At 38.4% G+C, this 20,694-nt stretch overlaps 2 protein-coding genes across 11 annotated transcripts in view; both read left to right on the top strand.

The window, feature by feature from the left end:
* The first annotated feature begins 317 nt into the window (after positions 1 to 317).
* Positions 318 to 13,696, top strand: hnf1ba (HNF1 homeobox Ba). Of its 2 annotated transcripts, none has more exons than XM_058745411.1 (9): positions 318 to 817; positions 3,135 to 3,334; positions 3,748 to 4,030; positions 4,117 to 4,340; positions 7,700 to 7,860; positions 8,546 to 8,672; positions 8,753 to 8,932; positions 9,023 to 9,141; positions 12,157 to 13,696. In XM_058745411.1, exons 1-9 carry the CDS (start codon positions 453 to 455, stop codon positions 12,175 to 12,177), a joined length of 1,680 nt encoding a protein of 559 aa, XP_058601394.1. In that variant the 5' UTR covers positions 318 to 452; the 3' UTR covers positions 12,178 to 13,696. The 2 variants fall into 2 exon arrangements, with proteins under 2 accessions (XP_058601394.1, XP_058601393.1); XM_058745410.1 differs by having other exon boundaries at positions 320 to 817; positions 4,117 to 4,352.
* A 5,053-nt stretch (positions 13,697 to 18,749) lies between these two features.
* The window catches only part of synrg (synergin, gamma), a 49,284-nt gene continuing 47,339 nt past the window's right edge, over positions 18,750 to 20,694 (top strand). For 8 of the 9 annotated variants that reach the window (XM_058799132.1, XM_058799131.1, XM_058799130.1 and 5 more), the window contains exon 1: positions 18,750 to 18,881. In XM_058799132.1, coding sequence (XP_058655115.1) covers positions 18,847 to 18,881 — 35 coding nt within the window. In that variant the 5' untranslated portion in view covers positions 18,750 to 18,846. The remainder of the gene's footprint in view (positions 18,882 to 20,694) is intronic. The other variant, XM_058799133.1, reaches the window with a different exon arrangement.

Genomic DNA, 20,694 nt, shown 5'->3' with positions numbered 1-20,694 from the left:
GGCCTACTGAAACATCACTTGATGTTCGTCATCTGATCCCAGTGGCATCTATGACCTATGGGTTTATACAGCTAAATTTGGTGAATATTCTTATAGTTCTAAACTTGTTGTTATTATTATTATTATTATTATAGCCTGCATTAACCAAAGTCGACAGAGTCCAAAGTTCTTCAGAGTTGTGCTGATAACAGGCAGTGTGTAAACAGTCAATACCGCCCAGAAAAGCTCATTTGCATAAAGGCCCTGAGCAGCCGCCCACTCATTACCATATTTTATATCGCCTGCCCTCTGAAAGCATCATGGCAAGTTATATCGTTCAGTCCCACAGGGAAGTGGCCTAACTTCTCGGAGCAGGTGTCTTTGGAGGAGCTCACTGGAGGCGTGAGGAGGGGAAATTTCACATAGCCTACTGCATTTCCCTCTTGAAACCTCCTTGCGTACTAAACTTTTAGATGTTTGCAAAAATGGTTTCTAAGTTGACATCTCTGCAACAGGAGCTTCTGAGCGCCTTGTTGGACTCTGGAGTTACTAAAGATGTGCTTCTGCAAGCGTTGGAAGACCTGGACCCGAGCCCGAGCGCTTTTGGAGTTAAACTGGACAGTCTGCAGATGTCCCCCTCCGGCTCCAAACTCAGTGATACGGATACAAAGCCGGTGTTTCACACGCTGACCAATGGACACGGTAAAGAGAAGTTATCAGGGGATGAGGGCTCAGAGGACGGGGATGATTACGATACACCGCCGATACTGAAAGAGCTGCAGTCTCAAAACACAGAGGAAGCAGCGGAGCAGAGGGCAGAAATCGAGCGAATTTTGGCGTAAGTTTCTGCTTCTGCTATTATCGCTTGCTTTATACACTAATTAAAGAGATACATGTTAAAAAAAAAAAAAAAAAAAAACAAGCAAGGAGTAGCTGAACTGATATTGTACTGTAATGCAGTAAAAGGCCGACTGTTACTGTGACATTTATGACAAGCAGCTACTTTTGTCATTAGGATTAAATAGGCCTACAGAACGTTTATTAATTCGTATTAATATCATGAGAAAATTCACATTCACTAAAAATGTGCTAAATAGCTAAAAACTAATTCGCGCTATATAGGCTACTGTAAAACATAATCCTCTAAAATAGAAAAGTTGAATTGCTGCCTCCGAAAATCAAACCCTTTTTTAAATAGCCTACCACTTTTAATTTAGGCTAATTATACTGACTCAAGTTTTGAAAACCCATAACATTTAGTAGTAGCCTATAAATAGCAGAAATTATTGTGACAGGTTAAATAGATCAATCAAATGTAGTTCCTACCGAAGAAAACATTTTAACAGCGTAAAATTTGCCTGAAATCACGGAAACGAAATTCAGAGATGATTTTTCTGAAAAGATAGCCTAAATCTAGGCTACTTACCGGTGTTTACAAATTTAAAAGCACGCGCCAGTGTTTCCTCTTTTCACATTCTGGTTACTAATTATCTACGTGAGTTATTTCTTTAGCTTAGAGATATATCAACTAAAGAAGATCTATTTATTATTAACCACCTCTGCACGAAAGAAAATAAAAACACGCGCACTGTCCTCTGATTTCAGTGTCTGATTTCGTAGAAAAGCTATTAGGCCTACATTTATAGCCTATTTTAGGCCATGTAAAAATATTCGTGATAATTTCCAAACTATAATTAGCCTATTACTATTATTTATCACTATAATTATTTTAATGTAGTTTATTTAAAAACAATAGGCCTACTTGTAAAAATATCACACGGCTATAAATGAAAATCTAATTGCATTAGCCTATACTTTTTTTATTATAAGCATAGGCTATTTCTATAATCTTTACAGTAGCGTCAACGTCACGAAATAAAGTTGAAAATCAAAACTAAAGCACGTGGAGTTGAGTTATTAATTTTCTCCTATAAATCATCAACTGAAAGACACACAGTGACGAATGATTAGCGTGAATGGAGATCTAGTTATTCATTGTCGAAAGTTATAAACCAAGTTCGCACACAGACATATGTCTTGTCAGTCTCCAAATCAAAGCGTTTGGACAGATTTCTGGAGCAGAAGTTTAGCCTAACCTAAAAAATGGTAAGACCTTATTTCGTTTTACAGGCCTGCCTCAATAGCCTACTATAGCCGCTTTTTGACAATGCTTTGCTCGCTTTTCTTCGTTTTAATAGGCTACCTTTTGAGTCTGATTTTTACTTAATAACAAACATTACACCGCTCTTTAATAAGCTATCCGTAATATAGGCTAATTGCTAGGCTAATAGATCAGGCTAATTATTTTGTTGAATTAACAGCAATCTTATCCACAGCCTACGCACTCAGATGTTTCCGAGTAGCCTAATTCTTTTTTCTTTTCTTTCTTTCTTTCTTTCTTTTATAGTGTGTGTATATATATATATATATATATATATATATATATATATATATATATATATATATATATATATATATATATATATATAGCTATATATATCATATTTTCGTTTTATTAACCTCAAATTCACTAGATAAAGCTGTATGTGAACGGCATTTTTAATTCAGCCTATTATGAATAAAGTTCTTAGTATCCAGCACCTTTGTATTGATGAGTAAAAATATTATTTTGCAGCTAATATCATAATACCGTATTTACATTTTTATTAAGCTACATTTAGCCTATACGACTTTTAAAAGTCATATCAAATTTGTTCTCTAATTTAAACCAACCATTTTCGACTGATGCAATATTTTCTTCTCGCTAAAGCAAAGTTTCAAACCATGTTGAACACTTTATGATCGAGTAGGCTATTTTGTTTTGAAATGGATTTATAATGTTCTTGGTGAACAATATACAGCTGCCGTTAAGTCCTTCACTTGTCTCTAACTTGTCCTTTTGTAATTAAATCAGTGGTTGAATTACGCGCACGCAATGAAGTCTTTAACCTTTGGAATTATTTACAACCTATTGAATACACTGATGAACGATTGTTTATTAGCGCTGGGGACAATTGACCGCACTTACAGAACTTAACATGTTAAACAGATTATAAATACGCTATCATAAATGTGAAATAAGCGAAACCAACAATTAAAAGCAGACTAATAAGATAAAATGAGCGTGTTATGTTTTGTGTTTCCGATCTTTTCAGGGAGGACCCGTGGCGCGCGGCCCGCATGATCAAAAGCTACATGCAGCAGCACAATATCCCTCAGCGCGAGGTGGTGGATGTGACAGGCCTCAATCAGTCGCACCTGTCGCAGCACCTGAATAAAGGCACGCCTATGAAGACGCAGAAACGCGCGGCGCTGTACACCTGGTACGTCAGGAAACAGCGGGAGATCTTGCGACGTAAGTTAATATTTGTGTTTCTTGCTGCATGACAGTTTTCTTACAGTTTGAATAATATTAAACTTACTGGTTCAACTGAAGGAAACTGAACAGTATCAAGCAACACTTTCAGGTAGAAAAAACAACAACAAAAAAACATTCCTTTTTTTCCAAAATGATGCAATTTTAGATTTCAAGAGAGATGCCTACTATACATTTAAAAAAAAATTCATCTTATTGCATCACCTTTGTCACCCATTTTTGTATTTATGTTGTCATAAAAAGCACAATGACACATAAAGAGTACAATCATATAAAATTATGACCAAGGGACAAAGGTTATCACACATGGTTGTGTGGTGTAACATCACACCCTGAATGTTTATATGAAAATTCTGCAAGTGACACTAAAATCCCTCACTTTTATGTTTCAGAATTCAACCAGGTCTCGCAAGGCTCTGTCAGCAACATGTCCGACAAAGCCAACCAGGATCAGGTGCTACTTTTTTTCTCCGAGTTCAGTCAGTCCGGGCAGGGCATGGGGCAGAGCATGGGGCAGTCAGGGGACGATACTGGCATTGAACCTGCATGCAAGAAATTGAGACGCAACCGCTTCAAATGGGGGCCTGCATCTCAACAGATCCTTTACCAGGCTTACGAACGTCAGAAGAACCCCAGCAAAGAGGAGAGGGAGGCACTGGTGGAGGAGTGCAACCGGTACGGATGGACTTGCTATGAATGCCAAAACTACTTCCTCACTTTAATCCCAGTTATGCTAATATGTTTCTCTTGACTATATTTAGAGCTGAATGCCTCCAGAGAGGAGTATCGCCATCTAAAGCTCACGGGCTTGGCTCCAACCTGGTCACGGAGGTGCGAGTCTACAACTGGTTTGCCAACAGGAGAAAGGAAGAGGCCTTTAGACAAAAACTGGCTATGGATGCCTATAGTGGGCCAACACACAATCTGAACTCCCTTCTTGCACACAGTTCCCCACATCACCCACAAACCAGCAACTCCCCACCAAGTAAGATGCAAGGTACCGACACATTCATTGTAATCTCACTTATATTATTTGATATTCCTGTTAGCCTGTGAATGTGGCTAAAGTTTTGACGGTATAGTCTGGCAATGATAACTAGGACAGTCTTCATCATCATCATTCCAGCAGTTGAAGAAGAGATGACGTAGTTGATGAGATCAGAGGGAAAGCGGCAGTGATCAATGAGAGTGACAGAGTGAGCTGAGCAAATGGCATTGTTATTCCCAGCTTTGAAACACACACCAAGAACAATCTGCATTGTACCTGCAATCTCAGCTCTACTGAAGTCAGCAGGCAAGAGTGAGACACAAAGAGCAACCACCCTTGGACGGGACTCAGGGTCATCCTTGGGTCATGCGACTCAGCTCACTCTCGAGGCCTAGTTTTACCTGTAGAGTCACTGCGGTTTACTGCAGGCCGCACTCCTCTGTTATCTAATGAATTGTATTCCCAGAAAGATTTATTGACTTAGTTTGATATGGCAAGATTTGGGCAGTAAAAGCAACACACTCTTTGACTCAACCAGCTTATTACCTATTGTTGCTCTTTCTTGTTTGAGTCCGAGTGCTTTTGCCGTGGGTGTGTTGCTTGTTTCTGGGCCTGTGGCACGGCAATGAGTGGCTTGTCTGTTTGCGTGTGGTGTTTCCCTTTGCACACCTGACCAGTCAGTGACCTCAGGTTGGGTGTTCATTTGGATAGGAAGGGGGAGGAACAAGATGGGGTCGGTCTTCTCTTCCGTGCTCCTAGTCGAGGGACTTACAAGGTGTCCCTGCCAGCAGCATCAGCTGTTTTTTGGTGTCAGAAGCTGGCCTGACAAGAATGGCACAGCAGGACCCCTCATCACGTTGCCAGGCCACGGCCTGTATTATGCATGCTTAATTGACAATTAAAATCCTTGGCTACTACATCTCCCAGGCCTTTGATAAGGGACTCCCCTCTTCCCTGATCTCTTTACCCTCTCCCAGCAGGGAATCCTATTGTTTGTGGCATATTAGAAGACTGTAGTAACTGTAACCGAGGTTCATTTATCTCTGCTGGGCCAGGGGGAGGGACACCTCAAAGCCCCTCTCACCTTTATAGAAGCAGTGGCTGGGCTCTGAGCAGAACAGCAGGAGCTGTCCGCTGGACTATTGGGTCTTTTTGGGCCAGACAGGACTGATGAGCTCCTTCTGCTCAAGGTATGGAGGGTACCGGGTGATTCCCGGTCTCAGCCCCCCTCTCGGAAACTACGCAACCCAGGTTTTGTTAAAGAGGTCGTTACTAGGTCAGATCAGAGAGAGACTACTTTTTTTTTTATTGATTCTGGTTTGGCCTGTTGATAACAGACAGGCCATTTCACCACTGCTGGAAGGTCAACCGATATGTGCTTTTGGGGGCCGGCTGTGATCTTCCCTGTGTTTGTGTTGTGGTGCCGTTGAGAAAGCAAACCGCTTCCAGAATGCTCTTTGATCCCATCTAGGAAAAATATGTTGGAGCGGTTGTCATCAGCCCCAAACTGTAGCTATTAATCTTTGAAACTAAAGAAACTTTAATTTGAGACTGTCACGCCATGAGCAAGGAAACTAGAAAATTTAGCCTTTAAGTAATATGGCCCCTCCCCTGAATGTAATAGCAAAGGACAAGCAGAGGACAGAAGAGTTCAACTGTCCTTGCTTGGTCTATTGGGGGACACGGAAAGGCTGAAAGGCCGCGTACGTCCTGCTAAGACCCAGGAGGCCTCTCATATGCGGCAATGCTATAATGAGCACTGCCTGGGGATGAAGAGCAAGGCTTTGATATTACATGCTTCCCAGGGAGAGCTGAACCTTTTAAAACCTGCTGAAGTCTACTGCTACCACCCCCTTTAGGATTTCCCACCGCCCTCTGCCCTTTAACCAAGGTTAACCAAGGTAGCAATTTTTGCATTTACATCTCGATCTAGCTATACCAAAAGGCGATTACAAAGCGCATTGTTAAACAAAAGACAACAGATTCATAAGAAGTGACAGACCAATGCATTGTTCAGGGGTGCTTTTCCCAAAAGCAACAATGGTTGCAAGTTCTGTCATTAAGTGGAACTTGCGACCATAGTTTGCAAACACTTCTTTTAGGAAACACACCCCAAGGTGACTGATCAGTCAGTATTTAGCTATTTTGAGAATATCGCATCAGCTGATAACCTTGTACATTGTCTAGATATTGCAATCAGCATTTGTTGCTTTTCTGAATAGCGTAATTAAGACTTAGTTTATGAGACCATTCCATGTAACTTTTATGTCGTGTTCTCGGAGGTTGTATTTTGGTTCCTGGTTCCCTGAGAAACAGAGCCCTCCTGCTGGTCAGCATGGCCCAGACAGAGCAGACCTAAATGACTGAGCGTGAGAGGAGATCCCTGCAGTCCGAGTGAATGCCTGACGGAGTCAGACAATAGCCTTCTCTCTCCCTGACACTTTTAGTGGGTGCGCGGTAGTAAAGTAAAGACTGTTTATGGTTGCTGGCCCATTGTGTGCTGAGCAGGTTGTAGGCCCAATGGAGTGCTTTATTGTCCTGCGCTGGTGTTTACAAGACACAGTTGAGAGCTGGCAATGTGTAAGTGTGCAAAGGGGGACAAAGTTGTGTCTGCAGAGTTCTCCTGCACAATGAAAGACAACAGATGGATCAACTGATTTGTTATGAGATATTTGTTATTTTTTGCTGTTTTGCTGGTCATTTGGCTTTTTTGTTTGGTGCATCACTCAGGGAAAGAGGCTGTCCCAAATAAAGGTGTATTTCATTTGGCCATGCCATCATCTTGCTTGGCTGGTCACCCTGGTATTTGAATCTAGGAGTGAAGATCTTTAGGACTGAAAAATGTGTCTAACATTAGCATTAATTGAGTAATGTTTACCTTGTTCATATCTGTGGCGCTTTGGGTTGGTAAACATCCATTCGATAGGAGACAGGCTGGATTCCTGTGGCCCAGAATGGTCAAGAGTTCCCACAGAAGATAAAACAGAGAGTTAAGGCATAATTTCCTCATAAAGCTTTATTTCACGTAGATCAGGTGTGTCCAGTCGTGCTCCTGGAGGGCCAACACACCTCCCTGGAGGTTTCTGGTAATCCAGAAGACCTTAATGTGTGGGATGCCCTCCAGGAGAAGGTTTGGACCGTGACGTATATTAGTATACGGTCAGCGCGGCATAGTTTTTAGAATTGCAGACAACCCATATGTACACATTCGAATGACCTTGACCGTTCAGGGACCAGGTGCAGAGGCCCCAGGTTGTTTGCTCTGCTCTAACTTGTCTGCGACCAACAGATACAGACCGGAGACAGGTCAGGAGACTAAATCTGACCATTTTCTCTCTTGCTTTCTCCCTCAACAGGTGTCCGGTACGGCCAGCAAGGTCCTGGTGAAGTCAGTTCCTCTACAACGATCAACCACCATAGCAGCAATGCCATGTCAACCAGTCAGTCAGTGTTACAGCAGGTCTCTCCAGGGGCTCTGGACCCCAGCCACAGCCTCCTGTCACCTGACGTCAAGATGGTGAGCACTTCTGAGCCCTGATAAGATAACATCACATCTGCTTTTGACACAGATATTACCTTCACCCAAAGTGGGCTTACAAACGCTGCATTGTGCTAAACCTAGAAGCAGACAGTAGGCCTTGGCCCACATTGCACCGCAGGGCCAATCTTAGCAAATGTTAGCCGGTGGTAGTGAGAAAGGGGCACGGCCATGGCTGTGCCAACAAACCTGACAAAGAAACATTATGTTTGTATTGATTAAATGCCCTGCAGAGGAGGGGAAGGGTGGAGTTGTGCTTGTTCTCTGTTGGTTGAGTGACACTGGCGCTCAATTGAGTTGCTTATCTGAATACTAATGTTTGAGTTGGGCGAGATGTTCATGTAGCTTTTTGTTTTAGGACAATTTTCTATGCATTAATTTTTCTGGCAAGGCTGCGGTGTTACACTACAGGTCAAATTCATCATGGTTTAGGGTGCGTTTCTGTCAACGGGAGGCGGAAGTCAGCGTAGGAGGAAGGGAGTATGACAGCAGCTTATCTGAGCAGTCAGACGGTTGTCTGAGCATGGCCTCCTCTCAACTCGGCTTATTCAAATAAAGCTCCGTGTCTCTGTCAGTGCTCCGATACCTTCTTAAGATAAGAGTACAGTTGAAACAGTTGTGACAGAAGCATTCGAGTCATTCAATTGGTGCATTTTCTTCACAGATCTCGGTATCAGGCGGAGGTCTTCCTCCAGTCAGCACCCTGACCAACATCCATGCATCCCACCACATGCACCAACAGACCCCCAACCTCATAATGCCCCTTTCTGGAGTCATGGCCATCGCACAAAGTGAGTGTCCAACCACCTTGCTTTCCATTTCAGATTCGTCATGCATTCTTCACTTGACACGTCATTGTTCTCGCATCCAGGTTTGAACACGTCGCAGGCGCAGACGGTACCTGTCATCAACAGCGTTGCAGGCAGTCTGGCAGCGTTGCAGCCGGTGCAGTTCTCGCAGCAGCTGAATGTCTCGCACCAGCAGCTCATGCAACAATCACCCGGCCACATGAGCCAGCAGCCCTTCATGGCCTCCGTCTCACACTCACACAGTCAGTCCAATTCCTCTGTCCACTATCTACTCATCTAGTCAAGATCAATTCAAATTCTTTCAAATGACTGTCTGTTTGTTATCTTCACAGTGTACCAACACAAGCAGGAGCCGCCCCAGTATTCTCACTCGTCTCGGTTTCCCTCTGCCATGGTGGTGACAGACGCCAACAGCCTCAGTACACTGAGCTCAATGTCCTCCAGCAAACAGGTCAGTCATCCACAACATTTAGCAACATGCATTAACGTCTCTTGGATCCGCTCTAACAGAGCTGATTGGTTTATTCAGTGGGTTCTCAGTGCATGCTTCTTATTGGGAAATAAGGCCACGTGGGATGGAATTGTAAACTGTGAGCTTCATTAATGCTCCAAAGATACTAATCACTTGATCCACAAACCTTTTAAGCCATCTACTATTCATCTATTTCAGTTTCTGCTTGTCTGCTATATTTTTGACCTGCACTGGGGCAAAGTAATAGTGGTGACTACAAAAACACAAATGAAAAACGATAACATTAGATATTAGAACATTAGACATTTTCACAGATCTCAAGTTAGCACACCCTAGTAAAAATTTATTTCATTCTAAGTATAGTTCAAATCTGTTAACATATTTACTGACATATCATTCGAGACTTACTGATATGAAAATTATAATTAAACATTATTTGGATTACTACTTGTGCACAATGCATATTTCTTAATATTAAGCCTAAAATGTGTTTTAATATCACTATTGATGATGATTGTATGATCTTTGAATAATATCAGTCTTTAAATGCTAAATATTTATAGTGTACCTAAAGTATATTTGCAATAGTTCCACTTTAGCACAATCAAATATACTTAAGTATGTCTTTAGTTGGATTTCAGCACTACTTCCTCACAATTAAAGTGCGTTAAGTACAAAATTATGTGGGTTACACTTTCCCAGGTGAAAAACAAGTACACTTCCATAATGTACTTAAAGTGCTCTATTTTCGCACACTAATTTTGTACTTAAAATGATTCTTTAGTACTTCTTTAGATAAACTTAAGATCTAAGTGTACTCAGCTGTGCTATTTGAGCAAGTGTGCTACAAGTGGTAACTAAATACATTTTTTAAATACAGAGATAGTATGTTAAAAGTGCATTTTAGTTCTTATTCATGGTGTCTCAAAATAGCACAGTTGAGTACACTTAGATGATCTTAAGTTTATCTTAAGAAGTACTAAAGAATCATTTTTAGTATATTAAGTACAAAATTAGTGCACAAAAATATAGCACTTTAAGTATATTATGGAAGTGTACTTGTTTTTCACCTGGGGTTCTTGTTACTGTGTAATTATACATTTAAGTACTGAATAATTTAACTACATGTACTTACTATATGGTTAGGGTTAGGATTATGGTTTGGCTTAGGGTTACTTGCATGTAATTATGCATAATTTATTGTTATTATAATAGTAAGAACATGTAATGTGTAACGAGGACTCCTTGTTACAATTTAGCAGACTTTAAGTATACCAGTTTAGTATACCAAAAGTACAATTGCAGAGTATTTTTATTAAGCACATAAATATGTAAATACATGATATAAATGTTTTTTAAATACATTTTAGTATTTTTTTTTTTTGCACTACGGCAGACGCTAAATTTAAACACTGCATGTTTAAATTTAATCCATAATCAGTCTCATTATACTAGTGAGAGTAAGTGGATTGCACATTTTATATTTACGAAATAAGGCAAAATTATATTCAGGTAATCGAGATGTGTCACAGATGCTCTCAGTAAAGTTTAATGTTAATGTATGTTTGATGTAACTCAAAATATTGCTTTCAGGCAATGGTCACCAGTCTAAACCACATTAATCACTAGTATTTCTGTAACCAGTGAAAAACCAGTGAGTTTTTTTAGTCAACGTGATTTCAGTCTGCGCACAAACCCAATCAGCTGCACTGTCTTTTGTTTGGCTGGGTTTGTTGCACATCTCAATCAGTGAAGCGAGTCAACGTGTGGATACTCCTCAGAATTCCTATTTCCTTTGAACAGCTTGACCAATCAGTCACCCGTGATCCCAGCCTGAGCATGGCATGATTGATGAAACCGCCTTTCCCTTTCTTTGTCATTTCTCTTTTTCTTTTCTTTTCTTTCTTTCTTTTTTTTCTTTCTTTCTTTAAGTGAAATAAATGTTTAAATTTTTTTTATATTTTATATTTAGATATTATATTTATTATATGTATTTATTATTTTATATATTTTTATAATTTATTTTTATCTATATTTAGATAATATATGTATTAAAGCATTTATATATATATATATATATATATATATATATATATATAATTTTATTTATTATTTTTATTATTTATTATTATTATTTTTATTTTTTAATTTTTTCTCGCGCTTTCCTTACTCTCAATGCAAAGTCACTTCTGAGTCTAGTTTAGCAATGCGGTCAGGAAATGATCTTCACTGTTAATCAAAGCCATCATGCTCCTTCGGCTCCCCTGTCGTGGACGGGAGTGTATGCCGTAATTACACCTCTTCCCTTTTCCCCTGTTCTCTGACCGCTCTAGCCTGAAATGCGGTTTGCAGTCACCGCTTTCACATGCCTAATTTCCCACGCTGCCAGCACCGATCCCAACGGCTTGAACTTCCTACCAGCATGTGCTCCACTTATCAACATCTTGACTTTAATTCTGGATAAATTGCAGAATTCCTAAATATTTCACCTGTGCGAGGTAAATGGAAACACTTTTTGGAAACACAGCATTTAGATATCTCAGGTATGTGGTTCCTCAACCCCCCCCAGTACTGAGAGAGCAATTTCAAACTCTTATCAGCCTGCTGTATTTGGACTGGGCGGTGCAGTGGGCGCTCAGGGGGACATTACAAACCATGCTTAGTCTTTATAACCCTCCTGTTTGCCGAGCTTTCCACCACAAAAACTCACCTCCATTTGGAGACTTGCATCTAATGAGTGTAGTCTGAGCAGCTGGCCGGCACCTTTATCAGGTGAGGCTGTTTGTCGGCCAGCGGGTCACGACAGGGTCACCTGCCTCTCCCTCTCCAAAGAAACAGCAAAAACACCCAAACAATACGACAAAACGTTGGGTACAATGGGAAAGAACGCACAGGGATGAGGTGTATATTTGGTCAGGTGTGGCCGATAAGGAAATTCCGCACTCTTATAGAATGCTTATGTGACCGTTTCCTCTTTCTATCTTTATTTTGCAGTGTCCGCTTCAGGCCTGGTGAGCACCTGACTTCCTTGATGCCGAGAACATCGTCCCCACCTCCATTCCCCCTCATCGCGCCCGTATCTGTGGAAACCCATAATAAGTGCGGCTGAGTGGTTGAGAGTTAGTCAATAAACCAGGGGATGCAGGACTGACGAGAACGGACACTGTTAGGTTGTTCGATCAACAAGGGTACACACTTTAGTGACAGTATTTTACTTCTCAGTGATGGACAAAACGCATTGAGGAACATGGGTGATCCTGAAGAACAAACCAATAGGAAACACAAGACAAAGCTACAGATACAAGGAGAAGAAAGACCTGGAATAAGAGCACTGTGCCCAGTGAAGACATTATAATTGAACTGTGTGGATACAATGACAATCAGCCAATGTTAGAAGCATCTGTAGGAGTTTCTGTGACGTGTAACTGATGCAAAGACGTCTTCCGTGAGATCTGACAACGCTTAGACAATGTTCTGTACAGTTGAATGTAAATACAAGCAATTATTATATCGTTAGTATGAAGGATGTAAATATTCGATTGTCCATGTGGTGTGCTGTTTTATCTGTCTAAACTGTGATTCACGATGTGACAATCTATGGAACAGGTATGACGTATCGGAATATGCAATTTCAGACTTTTTTTGACTACTTTGTTGACGTCAAATCTTAAAAGTGAGATAAATGTTAAAGCACATTCAACAAAACCTGAACCTATTGATCTCCCTCCAAGCCTGGTTTTAAAATAGACACTACTGTCAATGTTGACTATTAGCATTAGCGTCGTCAGATAGATAAGAGTCATCTTTCTGTGCCAGGACTTCCACAGTATGCCAGAAGTAGTGGATTTAAGATACGGTCGATTCAGAGAGCCAGATAACTCCATCCGCATAGCTGCTCACCATCTTTGCGAAATCGACAGGAACGGCCGTGAATCATGACGTGCCTTTCTAATCTAAATATTGACTTACAATCAAACTGTCATTGTCATTGTGGAGAGATACGCAGTGCGTCCTGTCGAATTGGACGGCAGAATGGTTATCAGTAGGAATTTCATAAAAGTTGGGAAATTGAGCCCATTCGCCATTTTAAACAGTATTACCTGCTCACGCCACTCTGAACTACCAGGAAGCATTGTGAAATAGCTTTTATTGTGGCTCTTGACTTTTTTTTTTACACATTTGCTGGCATGTATGTCCACAATTTTAAAACTGAAGAAACTAGAGCACATGTCCCCGTCTAAGAGTTTGAATACTTGTCAAAAGGTCACTGCAATGTTTGTGTTTAATGTTGTTGACTATGTTCCCACTGCCAGTTGACCTGAGGTTACAGTGCTGGTTTATTCTCCTGTTTTATGCTGGATTTATACAAAATGTGATTCTGTCCACATTGTATTATTTTTGTATAAAATGAAATCAATCTTTTAAAATCATTATTTATGCTCTTAAGTTTCAAGTAAAGTTTTTTTTTTTCTCAAGATTGGTAACTGTGGTCTGTCTCTGATTTCAAATGTAAAAGTAAATCATATTGTATGAATTATTGTATGTTTGTCCAACTATTATGTAATTTAACTGTATAGTTTTTCTTTTCAAGACGATTATTTTTATGACATGGGTGTTACCAACCCATTACCAACCTCTCCTTCCTGCAACAATATATCTTCTTAAATCATGTAAACCTAAGGATGAAGAGCTTGTGGTGATCTCAAACTTAAAGGTATAGTTCACCCCAAAATTGAAAATTGTCATCATTTACTTATACCCTCATGTCGTTCCAAACCTGTATGAGTTTCTTTCATCTGCTGAACACATAAGAAGATACTTTAAAAAAAATGTTGGCAACCAAACTTTGAAAAAGTTGACGGTACCCATTGACTTTCATTGTATTTTTTCCCATAATATGCAAGTCAATGGCTACCGTCAACTGTAATATTCTTCAAAATATCTTCTTTGTGTTCAACACAAGTTGGGAACAATGTGAGGGTGAGTAAATTATGACAGATATTTCATTTTTTATGGGGTGAAATATCACTTTAATAATCTATTTTAGGAATTAAAATGGACAATATTTTGTGTCCATGGTGCTTTTCATTAGGATTAGGATCATGTCAGGATTGAGTCTGGGAAAAATGTTGGATATTTCAAATATGTTGTGTTGTATTTTGTTCAGCAGCGCGAGTGAGGATCGAGTGCATGTCTGGAAGAAAACCTCCCTGTTGCTTTTTGTTTTCCTCCTACAGGTCTGAAACAACAATTTTTAAAATTCCCCACATAGACTATTACTAAACTTGGAGGATGAGCCGCATATTGTTGATGGGAATGAAACTCATGCCAATGCCGTAGGGTGGAAGAGTATGCTGGGAAAACATGGCTCCCTCAAGACAAATATGATGCTGTAATTAGATGAATTTACCTCATTTCGTTCAAACAAAACACACACAACATTTACTTATAATACAGAGGCTTTTTTTTAATAAAACAAGAGTTGTAATTTTAGTGATAGTCTTCTATTTTTATGTAATTAACTCCTCATTCACAATTACACATTTTGTCTGTGTATGTAGACATTACTCCAGTTTGGGTGGGTTTTTGTGAGAATAGCACAACTAACAAATTTCATTTCCATCACTGGAATCATCTCATATGCACTTTTTAAAATAACCTTCTTGGCAGAAAAGATGGTGGTGAAAATTTCAAACTTCTGTAATAATTTGAATCCCAGTAATTTCATAGCTAGTGTTTTCTAAATAATATTTTCATACTTGTGAATTCATACAGCTTGACTGTAAATTATGCTCATAAAAATAATAATATTTTCTGATGTTTCTTCACATTTGACTTAAACTGTCTCCTTGTTAATGAAGTCTACTAACCTTTCAAAGTTTGACAAGACAAATGTGGGACAGTGGTATATTTGTTTTAAAATCGATATAAATCAGTTTTATACAATAAATATTAAAATGGTTTATGTTTAAAAAGGCTTGATTTTTCATATAAAAAAGGATAAGGGTGAAACAATTAAATAGATGCATATGAGGCAATTGAAAATATATAAATAAATAAATTAAAAAAAAAAATTCTGTAAATAAATAGTCTGTTAGTTGTAATAATCAGCCAATAGCACATACAAATAATTGCATAGCATATTTTGAGTAATTCTGTTAGCTTGATGCTAACGACATGCCGATCGCAGCTCAAGTTGTAGCCATGTTACACTTATTCTGTGTTTTTTGTCTTCATTTGAATGTGCCTTAAAGACACTCATAGAGTTATGAAAGAGCGTGTCCTGCTGAGTATACACTTGTAACCCAATGATGTTGCCCTGTTTGGTTATCAATGAGGCCTTTGATTTTGCTCCCAGGGAGCCACTAAAGATCTTACTGCTGCTCTCTTTTACTGCACTGCCCTTAAAAGAGCAGAAGAGCAGTGAGAGAGAGAGAGAAAAGCCTATTAGCATTCTGAGGAGGTGCTGAGTTAACAAAGTAACAACAACAATACAGCAACAACAATGATTATAACTATTGTTTTAATTCAATTCAAGGACAGCGCTGTGAATGCAGGCCTGTAATTTTTGTATTTTAACAAGACTAATGGCATAAACACAATTAAGTGCTAATATTGGCAAAATGATTTACCAATATTACTTTTTTCAGCATATGATGATTTGTCAGATTTTTGTCAGTCAATATTATAAGCACATATACACAACTGCAGTGCCTGTAGGGAAATAGATATATCTTACTTCAATCTCAACATATACATATATATATATATATATATATATATATATATATATATATATATTAAGCCCATATTCTATATGCAATTTTGAGAAAAAAATGAAAAATAATTTTTTTTCATCTTCCCGTGCCCGTTTCTTGTAAGATATTGATTGATTTAACAGACACAGTAGGGAAGGACTGGTTCTTTGCTTCTGAACGAGACTCAGAGGTCAACATGAGAGCAAGATGGACACACAGAGAACAGAGAGAAGGGACAAAGGGACAGAAAATGGAAGTTACAAACTGAATGTAGCTGTGTGTTTAGTGGTCAGAAGAGAATGGGCACTACATCAACTCCAGCTGGGCCCCAAAGGGTTTTAATGGGCAGGAGAACCCAGCAGGGGTCAGAGGTCAGGAGGCCAATCTCTGCCAGGGCTAATTGGTAACACTGTTTCAAACTGAGATCAAAATTAGCCTTTGAAGTTCATAATATCAAAATAAGTTTCAAAATAAGACATTTTGTCGATTTTTGCATATATAAATTGTATAATTTCTTTAAATATTATATATGTATTATATACATATCAAATACTGTGTATATTATATATATGCACATACATACAAAATTAAATTAATAAATTATAACAAAATGTATATTATATATTATATTATAATGAAGTTATGTATGTGTGTGTGCGTATTCATCATTGTTGTATTGTGAAATAAATTGTATAGCTAGATAGATAGATCTTTTATTCATAACTATTAATCTTAAATTCCACTGTCAGACAGTTCACAAATCTCACTGAATTCACACAGTTCATAAATGTCCGAAAACATAGAGTCAGTGAAATTAACCATAAACCACTTAATGCATTACCAGCTTGACAGCATCTGGAAGTCTTGAGGCAAATGTGGCAGAGAGGAATAAAAATGTCATTATTAATCACTCATTGTTCCGCGTCTAGTAAGGGGAAACACACTGCATTCAGATGAAATCATTACAGCTGAGAAACTGTATGTAAACAGACATTTTCATGACCCCACAAACTGTGTGAAGGAATTTATCATTCCTGCCTTTGTGATGCTTTGGTAGTTTAATGATCGATTCTCTACACAGACACGCATAGTGGATTTTGGAATGAGAATGGATCCATTCGGGCTTTGTGTCTAAATGGGAGCGAATGCATTCGGCCTTTCAGCTCAGAGACGGATCATACAGTAAAAGGCAGTCCTGACAGATAGCAGTGGCTGCTGCTGCTGCTGCTGCTGTGGGATCTGGTGATTTATGGTGATTGGTGGGATGCTCTGAGTCAGTTGTGGGTTAATGTTCACCTGGGTCACAGAGCCACTGCTGGAACCTGCCTGTATTCACATCAGGCCCTCTGACGAGACTGGCCTCGAGCTAAACCCACCACTCAGTGGGGAAACAGCGTCCTTCATAGCTCCTCAATGGATCCTAATGGTTATGTAAGGTGGCTATTCAGAAAGCTGAATGGGCTCGGGTGGAAGAGAAATATCAATCTTGTCCAATGCATTAACACAGCTAAACTCAGTACACCTCCCTTTCCATGGTACAAAAGTGTGTGTGTATATATATATATATATATATATATATATATATATAACAAAAAACAGTTTGTATATATATATATATATGTCTGTGTGTGTGTATATATTACGTAATATTATGTTATATATTATGTAATATTATGTTTTTTTAAACTGTATTACTACATATAGTGTTTGTTATTGGCAATTTTAATTAATTTTAATTAATAGTAGTTTATTTTTTAATCAATTTATGCTCACAAAAAACAATTATTCCAACAAAAAAAAAAAAAAAAGGAGGGAAAATCTTTAAACTGTTGATATTCAAGAAACAACATCTATCTATACAATAAAATATGTGTTTACCAAATAGCTCTGAGCGACAACTTAATTGAACTATATTAACTATTCAGATATTTCCTAGTTTATTTATAAGGCTATATTTTTTATTATAGGCTATTTATTTTTTTTTTAATTCATTCATTTGTTTAAAGTTTATTGCTAGAAAACACAGAGATCAAATCAATAGTATTACGGTTATTACTAAAACTTATTAGAAAACTAAATTGATTAAATTACATAAAATATAATAACCTATTTTGTTTTAGACCATATAGACATGTTAAAAATAATAAAAACCTTATAAAAATGACAAAGCACAACAAATTTTCAACATTTTTTAACTAAAATTACAATCGACACGGAAAATATAAAAATAAAAAATGATTTGAAATATTAATAAAACTATAATAGTATATCGATGATACTAAAATAACACGATCACACAAATCAGAATTTTAAAATATAATGTTTCACATTTTAGTAACAGGGCTGCAAGTGCATATAGAATGAAAACAAAATGAAATAGATATGAAATGACAACTGTCAATTTGTTGAAGCCCAAAGATAAAACTTTTCAGGCCCTGGTTTTGTTGAAGATGCTCAAAGGGCTGTTCAGCGCCCCCTGGGACAAACCAGAGCCCAGCTCAGATCTGTGGGACCATAGACATAATAAATACCATTTATACATATACACTACAATGGCGCCATCGCCTGTGCAATATGGGAACTACAACGATCGCAGGCGCTGCAATCTGGAACAAGTGCAAAAACTGTGCCATTCACAAAACATCCAAATAATAATAACATGTAAGATACACACAACACAATAACTCAAATTTACGTTTACAACTTGTACAAAAATGTCAAAGGTTATCATTATATTAAGAAAACATTTTCTATATGATAAGACGAAACGTAAAACGAATTCATATATAAAAAGTATTGAACTGAAATGTATCAGTTTAGACGCTTGCAGTCGACGTCGGAAGGAAGGTGACGCAGCTGAAGGAGTGACCCGGAAGTTGCGCAGGTCTGTCGTCTCGGATGACGTCACTTCACTGAGCTGTTTAAGATGGCGCTTCGGCCCGGATCAGGGGGAGGTGGCAGGTACAGAAATTCACACTTTAACACCCTGTTATCTATTTTTGTCTACATGTATACACCTGCTAAAGTCAGTATATGTTAATTCACGAGTCTGTTTGAAAATTCAGCCGTTGGTGGCGCACAGTTTCACTTTATTTAGCGCAGCGTCTGCGGTGTTAATGGCTGATGCTGGTCAGCTGGGATGGTGATGAGACGCTTGTCATACTGCATCGCAATGATCAGCCGTCACTTTATATTCCTTTGCTTTCCTTCCTTTGTCATACACGGGGATACATGGCGATATTGATGCTGAAACCTCATTATTATTATACCGCTTGTCAAGGGACTGACTACCACCCAGAAACGAGCATTTGTTGACCGTGTCTCAAAACCTAGTGTACTGCCTTCCTAGACAGCCTTTTGGAGTCTATATAGGTTTGTTCGAACGTTCTAATCGTTGATGACGCCCTACAATTTTATTCGAACGCATTGTTTTCTTCAGAATTGTTCGTTGTATGTTTTTTTTTTTTTTAATACCAAAATGTTTTGCATCCCTGTCTACCTTTCCCTATACACACAGATAATACAAATATCAGAACGTACACATAAACGTATTCATGTGTTTTAATATGTATATTTTTTCATTTGTAAATATTGCAGTTATCTTTAACTTCGCATTTTCATATGAAAACCAGTCAAGTAATGATACAGGTTTAAGTTTCTCAAACCCTGAGCATGCAAAGTTTTCATTGAAATAAAGAGTCTTTCTGAGTGTTTTCAGAGAGTAATTTATAAAAAACAAAAAAAAAAAAAAAAAACTTTTCATTTGTTCATGAATTGGACTTCACTGTTAGCGCAGTATATTTGTTTTTGCATGCAACCCGAAGCAATTGAGGAGCCACTGTGAATGTTCTAACATGCCTAAATATTCAATATGATAATTTGAAAGTGTCCATTCTGGCACAATTTGATTTGAGTGATGTCCAGAAAATTCAACTTTTCAATGAATCCTTGCTTCCAAAAACTTGCAAAATTATATTAGATTCAAACATTTAAAATTGTTTCTTGGTAGCTGATAAACATCTCAGATTCTCCATGGTGTTTTTGGTTCGTATCAAGGTTAAAAAGAAGGGTTGACCAGACCAGAGCCACCCTGACCAGCATGGTTTATGTTTGCAGATGAGGCATCAGGTCCTGACTGTGATGTTGATCTTAACAGCTCCCAAATATAGTCATAGCTATATTGTAAATGTAGTGTTGCATTTCTTGTTGCTTATATAGTTTACTAGATCTACATCGTATCGCCCTCATGGGTATCACTGAGCTTACAAATTATGATATCGGGCCAGTAAGGCACTTTTGAATGTACCAAAGTTTTCATAAAGTAGACCACATAACTGTCAGAAAGGATAGAAAGGCCAACTTCATGTTTTATTTACCTAAAGGGCTTTAGTCTCTGCTGAACTGTTTGAATAATGAATGTCTAGTTTCAAACGGCGCAGCACCAGGTAATGCTGATACCTGCCGTGAAACTAAATAACCAAGGGCGCTCTACACAGAGCTGCTTTATTTTGGCGTTATAGTAAAAGTTCAACAGCATAAACCGAATTTACATGGAAGGACTTTGTCGTGTTTTTTGGCACTTCTGTAAATTATGAGGAACATGCTCATGTGAAGTCAGTGACAAATTGAATAGCTGCTAAAGCTGTAGGCTATATTAAAGGAGAAAAATTGCAAATTGTTTAATAATAAATTTTGATGCAGTTTTTCAATAATTATGTAACAGGATTTAGCAGTTTGCAGAAAAAACAGCTCCATGAAGTTAGATTTAGTCTGG

Source organism: Onychostoma macrolepis, chromosome 15 (genome assembly GCF_012432095.1).
Source record: "Onychostoma macrolepis isolate SWU-2019 chromosome 15, ASM1243209v1, whole genome shotgun sequence".
Lineage (NCBI taxonomy): Eukaryota > Metazoa > Chordata > Actinopteri > Cypriniformes > Cyprinidae > Onychostoma > Onychostoma macrolepis.
Note: the sequence above shows the minus strand (reverse complement) of the source record. Positions and strands in the feature narration are given on the sequence as shown.